Source organism: Ctenopharyngodon idella, chromosome 17 (assembly GCF_019924925.1).
Source record: "Ctenopharyngodon idella isolate HZGC_01 chromosome 17, HZGC01, whole genome shotgun sequence".
NCBI lineage: Eukaryota > Metazoa > Chordata > Actinopteri > Cypriniformes > Xenocyprididae > Ctenopharyngodon > Ctenopharyngodon idella.
Window position 1 is genome coordinate 7,163,623 of NC_067236.1, and position 8,159 is coordinate 7,171,781.

The 8,159-nt window shown below is 38.6% G+C and overlaps 1 protein-coding gene across 3 annotated transcripts; it reads right to left on the reverse strand.

Moving 5' to 3' along the window:
- Positions 1 to 2,690: 2,690 nt before the first annotated feature.
- Positions 2,691 to 8,039, reverse strand: ikzf5 (IKAROS family zinc finger 5). Of its 3 annotated transcripts, none has more exons than XM_051867025.1 (4): positions 7,698 to 8,039; positions 7,138 to 7,306; positions 5,442 to 5,615; positions 2,691 to 4,626 (listed from the first exon to the last, which is right to left on the reverse strand). In XM_051867025.1, exons 2-4 carry the CDS (start codon positions 7,268 to 7,270, stop codon positions 3,677 to 3,679), a joined length of 1,257 nt encoding a protein of 418 aa, XP_051722985.1. In that variant the 5' UTR covers positions 7,271 to 7,306; positions 7,698 to 8,039; the 3' UTR covers positions 2,691 to 3,676. The 3 variants fall into 3 exon arrangements, with proteins under 3 accessions (XP_051722985.1, XP_051722984.1, XP_051722986.1); XM_051867024.1 differs by having other exon boundaries at positions 7,138 to 7,320; positions 7,698 to 8,038; XM_051867026.1 differs by lacking the exon at positions 7,698 to 8,039 and adding an exon at positions 7,396 to 7,681.
- Between the last annotated feature and the right edge of the window lie 120 nt (positions 8,040 to 8,159).

Sequence of the window (8,159 nt, forward strand, 5' to 3'; positions counted from 1 at the left end):
ATCCATAATTAGCTATAACTTTATAAACTGTTATGACTAACTTCTGGTAACGGCCATCCGTGCGTTCACAAGAGAGTCGAATTTTGGCATAATCTGACATAGCCACGTACACACTGCAGCTAAATTCGGTTGTTAGTTCACCTTTTAGTGCTTAGTTCTGTACGCACACAGTTCAGTAAAATACGGGAGTGACAAGCGCATTCTACAACCGAATTAACTCCCGAAAAACACTACAGGTAGTGACAACCGCATTTACAGAAATTCCAAGCAGTGTGTACGGAACCGAACTGAACAACTAGTTGTTAATGACGTTTAACGTTCATCGGAAATGTGTCTCTATGCGCGGTGAATTACAGGGAAAGCACGAGCACTGACTCATTCGAGTTGCCAGATCTTGATAGAAAAATCAGCGAACAAGAATAAGCCCATAATAAACCGAAATAAATCCAAATGCTTTATGCTGAAAATAACACCAAAATATCACGATTCATGTCTGCACACTTTAATAATGAGATGAGCTTAAACAACAAACCCGAAAACGCTTGTAATGAGCAATCATGGCAACACAGAAAGAGCAAGCATAAACAACACACGACGCATTCGACTGTGTTAGTGTGTTTAGTTAAATTGGTGAAAATAACGAGTGTTTTATCACTGTAATATTACTTTGGTCACAATAATGGATAACGAACACGAGAGACGCCAGAACGTCGCTGGTTTCCAAGCTGTCAATCATCGCATTTTCGAAAGTGAGTCGTGTTCCGTACACACGTGTAACGATAATTTAGGGGATTCACTCCCGCATTTAAATGCGGTTGTCACTCCTGAAACTTACAGTGTGTACGTGATTTTTCGTGAGTTAATTCGGTTGAAGAATGCAGTTGTCACTCCCGTATTTTACTGAACTGTGTGTGTACAGAACACGATTAAGCACTAAAAGGTGAACTGACAACCGAATTTAGCTGCAGTGTGTATGCGGCCATAGGACGCAGTCCTAGAGTAAGTTTATGAGAGTAGATTTTTCTCGCTGTTCAAACAAATAGGCCTGATCAAACCCAGGCCTACTTCGCCTGCACAAGCTGACCTCTGTTACATGAGGACAGGACACCATTAACAAATAGCATCCACATTTCTAACTTTGTCAAAGTCCAAAATGTACACTTCAAATGTGGCTTAAAGGGTTCGTTCACCCCAAAACGAAATTTCTGCCAATAATTACTCACCTTCATGTCGTTCCAAACCCATAAGACCTTCTTTCATCTTCGGAACACAAATTAAGATTTTTTTTATGAAATCCAAGAGGTTTCTGATGATCCCCCATAGAAAGCAACGCAAGTACCACATTCAAAGTCCAGAAAGGTAGTAAAGACATTGTTAAAATAGTCCATGTGACTACAGTGGTTCAACTTTAATGTTATTAAGCGACGAGAATACTTGTACGCAGAAACAAAAACAAATAATGATTTTATTTAGCAATTTCTTCTCTTCTGTCATTCTCCTATGCTGTTTATGTTGTAAACACAGCGCAGCGCTTCCAGGTTCCAAGTCAGTACTTCGGCTCAGTATTGGCCAACGCTGTACACGTGAGCTCAATGACGCATGTGTGTGCTGCTGACGCAGCTGGCCAATAATATTTTATTCATATTTCATATTTAACTTAACCCAGAAAAACCATTATCCTCAGATGGTAAATGCTACATTAAGGAACCAACACTCTCTGATAAGTACTGTCTAGTGTACGTTTTAGCAACTGATAGAATCCAACTCACAGATGTGTTTTGGAAAAGATGAGATATTCGTCAGAAAGTCAAAAGTTTTTTTCATCAACAGTTTAAAAACTTACATCAAAAGCACATTTACCATGGATCATACAGTCATACAAACATCATCTTGAAATAAAATGGTTTCTTCAGCTTTAGCAGTTTAAAGAAAATTAGAGTATAGCTTATAACATACTGCTTGAGCTTTTAAGATTTCCTTGGAGCACATTTATAGTAAATGTAAAAACTGTATAAGACAAAAAGGCACATTTGATATGAATGAAATTTCATGTTTAGAAAGCAGATTCATATGAAACTTTATATATATTATTAAAATTTAATTTGCACTTTTCTCACATTTTTCTTTTAAATATTTAATAATTTGATTTTTAACAGTTATACACTTAAACACTTTGAAATACACTTACTAAAAATATCCTGCTGCTGACTTGCACAATGAGTTTAAGCTTGATTTTGACCTTCTAAATGATTTGTTCTTAGATGGAATGGTGCAGTATTACAGCGGGTGTTCCCATGTGTCACGTCTTTCCAGTGAAGGAATACCATGAGAGAATTGAAACCAATGATGACATGGACGTTCTAATTTTACATGAAATTAACTCAAATGATACAGGTGAGGTGGCTAATGACAATGTAATGGATCATTCAGCTCAGTCATATTTCACAGAACTATGAACTAGAAACTTGATTCATCTTTACTGTATACACATGTAGGTCTTAATAATTGCATGTAACAGGTGTTTGTCTTTCATTTGAAATTTTCTGGTGGGTCAAGAGACCTTTCAAGTTTTATTAGCAGGAAGATATTTAGTCAACTCACCAGATAACAAAGGTGGCTCCCTCATGTGGACCAGACAGAAATGCAAGGCAAACCTTTTTGGTTTTGAGAATGAAATGACAAGACAATCATTGCAGTACACATCGCATAAGTCAGGTTTATTGACATTCAACATCAAATCCACCAAAACATGTTATTCAATACTCATCTGATACTTTAGTTCATTATGCAGACAGAATTATGAAATGTTGAAATAGTAGCACCACAGACATTTCCAAAAACATTACAAATAACATCTACAGAATGGCACCGGTGGTAGCGATGAGGGTGAGAGAATGAAAGAGAGAGAACAGTGTGCCCACACTGCTCAAAAACAATCAACACTGCTTTACAAAACCAGTGTATACAGCCATGTGCTATGGTGCTAAGTAAGAAGACCTCAGGTCACTAAAATTATCAATTTGGACAACAATCCTACAGGACACTATTTCTCACTGCTAAACAGCCAGGTTACTTATCTGTGCTATTTTATTTTCAGTCTCAACCTTGATGATTTAAGTTAAGCTTAAATAATGTAGCTCTCTCAACCAATAAGCAAGTAATAATTTGTTTCAATAAATCATTTTTATCTTAAATTAGAGGAAAGAAATATTAAATATGGCAATGTCATGTTACATTTAAACTAAAGCGTTAGAATAGCCAAAACATTTACTGTCATTCATGTCTCTGAATTCCAAATGTAAAAATAATAATAATAATAATAATAATAATAATACAAAATGTTAAGTGACAACTTTCAGAAATTAACTATAGGCACTGTTTACTGAACTCTGGCACTTATAAAAAAAACAGTTGAGGCAAAATCTGTGGTCTGAATGATTGCAAAATTGTTAAATTCTCAAGATCTCAAACTGGAATCATCTGAGATGGTAGTTTTTGATATGAGAACACTTCTTACCTTTTCAAAGACCAAAAAATGTTTACTGACTTCATAACATACCAATAAAATAATTACAAAGCAGAGTCAACCAATTTTGTCTTTGGAATGTTCCAGATACTATAATTGTATTATTATGTAAAACAGGGCAAAGAAGAGGCCAGCAACACCCATGTGTCCTTATTTGTGCTGACCTCTTGCAAAGTGGCAGGCAAAGTCATAGCTGTTTCTGCATCTGTGTCCGCATATGTTACACTGAAAAGGGTTCTCGTAACCATGGCAACCCATGTGGATGGTGTAGAGGATGTTGTCAGGGAAATATATGTGACAGTGGGGGCAGTGGTGAAGCATCTGGGGGTCCTGTACTGGGGTGGGCGTCCCTGGCTGGCTGTTGGTACCGCTGGGAGTGCTGGTTCTCTCGCTGCAGGGTCCCACCCCTGGGCTACAGCCACTGTGCGCTGCCGGTCTGGGCTCGGGGGTGATGGGAGAAGAAGCTTGAGCTGCGCTGACAGAAACGGCAGCAGGTGCCGTCACAGGCTGCTGGACGAGGAACGTGGGTTTTTCATCGGGTAGAGATTCTGCTCCGGGAGATACCGGTGCACCTTGGGCATCAGGTGGGATGCTGGCAAGCTGACCGGCCAAAGTCGAAAGCTGGTTCAGCGGGTTGTCCAATGCCATGTCCTGGTCCTCCCTGGAACCACTTCCAATTGCTCCACCAGCTTGCGCATCCTTTCCTAGACTGTTGTAGGCCTCCTGATGGAGGTGGGCATGAGGAGGGAGATCATGACCGAAGTCACCCATGTGGTGCTGCTCTGAGCTGGGCTTTTGCAATACCATGGATGGAGGGCTGAGGTTGATGAGTAGCCGGCGGCCATAACCCAGAGAGTTTCCTCTCTTCTGGAGGACACTGAGCATTTTTCGGTGTGAGATAGCAGAGCGTGCGCCCTTCATAGGAAGGAGTTTGTGTCTTCGACGCCGGTGATGAGAAAGGTTACTGCGATCGCTGCAGCGGAAAGAGCAGAGCTCACATTTGTAGGGCTTTTCACCCGTGTGAGAGCGCATGTGCGCCTCCAGGTGGCGCTCGTACGCTGAGGCGAAAGGACACAAGTGGCATCTATGGGGTTTTTCACCTGGAGAAAGAGATAGGGAACGTCTTATGTACTCGGTAAGCTGATGAAAAGACCAAAGAGCACCTATATAACTAGTCAGAGTGAAACTAAAGTTAAAGTGTTAGTTCACTCAAAAATGAAAATTCTTTCATTTATTACTCACCCTCATGTCATTCCACACCCATAAGACCTTCATTTATCTTCAGAACACAACTTAAGATATTTTTGTTAAAATCCGGCTCAGTGAGGCCTCCATTGACAGCAAGATAATTAACTTCTTCATGAAGCTTCGAAGCTTTATGAATCTTTTGTTTCAAATCAGTGGTTCGGAGCATGTATCAAACTGCCAAAGTCACGTGAACCACTGAAATTTCGAAACATTAATTTCGAAACACTTATAACGAAGCCTCGTTTACTGAAATCACGTGACGTTGGCAGTTTGATACATGCTCCGAACCACTGATTTGAAACAAAAGATTCGTAAAGCTTCGAAGCTTCATGAAGCAGTGTTTTGAAATTACTAGATATTGTTGAATAAAGTTGTTATTTTGTTTTTTGGCACACAAAAAGAATTCTCTTCACTTCATAACATTAAGGTTGAACCACTGAGTCACATGAACTGTTTTATGTTTTAAATATGTCTTCAGTAGCTTTCTGGGCATCTGAAAGTGTTAATTATCTTGCTGTTACTGGATTTTCATCAAAAATATCTTAATTTGTGTTCTGAAGATGAATGAAGGTCTTACGGGTGTGGAACAACATGAGGGTGAGTAATAAATGATAGAATTTTCATTTTTGGGTGAACTAACCCTTTAAAGATGAGTTTTCAGTCTTACCTGTGTGGATGCGAATGTGTTCGATTAGCCGTGCAGTGCCTCTGGTGGCGTAGTTGCAATAGCGGCACTTAAGTTTGCCATCATATGTTCTCTCAAAGCCATCCACTAACATCCCTGAACTATCTTCTAAGGATATGTCCACTGCTGGGTGCTCCAGGCCATTCTGCCCAAGTTCTTTAAGGTAAGAAAAAAAGAACAGATTAAGACATGGAAGTATACTTATTTGTCTGTTGCCTGGCTACCAGTTTCTCTGTAGCTGGCTAAGCGCTCTATTTGAGCATCGTAAACAAATTAATAATAAAATTAAATGAAATATCTGATCATCCTCCATAACGCAGTCGTTATTTACATCTCATATCATCAGTAAACTGTTGCATTACCAAGGCAACGACTGACGTTTTTATATTACATTCCGAAGAGCGGCCGTTATCAGCCCCACAGTGGAAAATGAAACCGTAACCGTACCAGCTGGCCCGGATCGGCACTGAATGGAACGGTTACACAATAAGTTACACAATTCAGCCCGATTTTGGCCCTCTAGCAGGTAAAAAACAAAACTACGTGCATTTTTGCGGAAGAACATTGTTTTGGTTGTGCTTTGGCTCTGCATGACTGCGGATGAATATGGTTCTTTCTCTTAATTAAAAAGAGAGAGAGATTATCGTATTGCTCATAAAACATTCACTACTAGGCTTAAGAGATATAACCAGTTAAGATGGAAAGGATCTCAAACTGACTAGCTGAAGACGTTACTGTAGCTATACCCATTAACAGACATGGTACTTCCCTGAAAATAAATTCCAGCACAGCGCTTCAACAACCCATAATGAAATGACCTTTCACAATAGATAATGCTTTACACTCTGTTACAGAGCTACATACGGCAATTTATCTGATCAATAAAATCATACATGCATCAAAGTAGCCAAAGCAACTTTGCTCTATTTATAGATATGATGAGACACACACAGGCGAGTGACGTATGTATGCAATTTCCCACAAAAACCATCCAGATCGGTCTAAAATATAAACACTTATAATAGGCTTACCTTTGTGAATCAAGGTAAGACAAAAACACATTTTGGAAGAAATATTGATGATGTATTGACAAATTGTTTACATTTTGTTAATTTTGAACCAATAAAAGGTTACATAGTGTACCTTTAATTTATTGTTTATTTCATTCCAAAATTAACAACAAAAAAGTAACAACATTAGGATCCCTGCAGCATGGCTAGAAGACAAATAAATAAAACAATTAAGTAAATAATTAAATAATTTAAATAAATAATTTTAAAAGTTAATTAATAACTACAAACCAACAATTGGTCTCAAACTAGGACCTACTGATCAACAGCTTAAATTAGGTAAAATTTGCAAAATTTTATTTTAATAAAAAATAGAAAAAAAATGTAAACCTCATATAAAGTAAATAGAAAAAAAAACGTTTCTATTATTTCGTGTGACCTCCTAAAGTTGGTGAATTTCACCAGGTAAATTGCCTTCTTTTTACTGAGGAAAAAAAATGTTTCAGGCTATATTTTGTACCCTATTCATGGTAAGTACCATCAGATGAAAATGTACGCATGCAGATGTTCAAAAAATGTGCATTAATACTAAATCTTACATTCTGATACATTTTGTACATTTTTAGTCAAGTCTAAAACAACACACAGAAAGGTTCTCTAAGCATTACCTCCTTGGAGATCCTCGCTGTCTTTCACTCCGATGACAGAGCCAGATATCATGTTGACATGTTGGGTCTGCTGACTCAGGTACTCCTGAAAGTCCTTCACAAAATCCAGTGGTTCTGGCTTCTCCTCGCCCATTGAAAGATCTACACCGTCGTTCTCTGCTGTCTTAAGCTAGACCAAACAGACTGTAAATAAAATACAACCAGAAGACCGTACAGATGTAAATTTATAAAAACTAATATATGTAACATGACACCTACTTCAAACAGCAACAAAATAAAACTTTACAAGCAATCTATAAAGTGTGAATCCAGTCGATTCTTCTACAATAACATGTAACCACAGGCCAACGGGTCGGTAAACAAATGTCATATATTATCTTAAGCTTATAAGTTATAGTGGAACTTGTGACAGTTGTAACAAACACTAATCAGTTGTATTAGTCTGGCTGTTATCCAGTTGACAAGGTAACATGCGTTGCTATGATAGCGAGTGAACGTTGACGTTGCTATGTATTCCTAACCATTACGCTATCGCTAAAACAACAATTAACAACAGTTACCTTCTCAAAGACGTCAGATAAATTAAAACCACACCCGGTTGTTGAATGTACTGACTGCCGACCCGTTCTTTAAGGAGATTTTAGAAAAATGGGAGTACATAAAACTCCATGTTGATGCTGGACAGCTAACGTCGGCGAGTTAGCACGATTGATTCAGTTGAAAACAGATTTTAAACGAGCTTTACATTTGACCAGCCGTTAGATCGACGTATTTGAAACATACTCCGTGTGTCCACTAGGACTGTATCATTAGTAAACGGAGAGTAAAACCCGACGTTTCGTGGGCCAAAACGATGCTCTGCAACATCAAAACAAAAGAAAACGAAAGGGTGAAAGTTCAACCCGGGGGTGCGCCGCTGAAATGATTCCGTCTTCGTTCCGATAAGTGAACATTTAGTTCCTGTGTGTCACTGTGAGTATACAGGACTTCAGCAGAGCAAACCAGACGTTTTAAAGGAATGT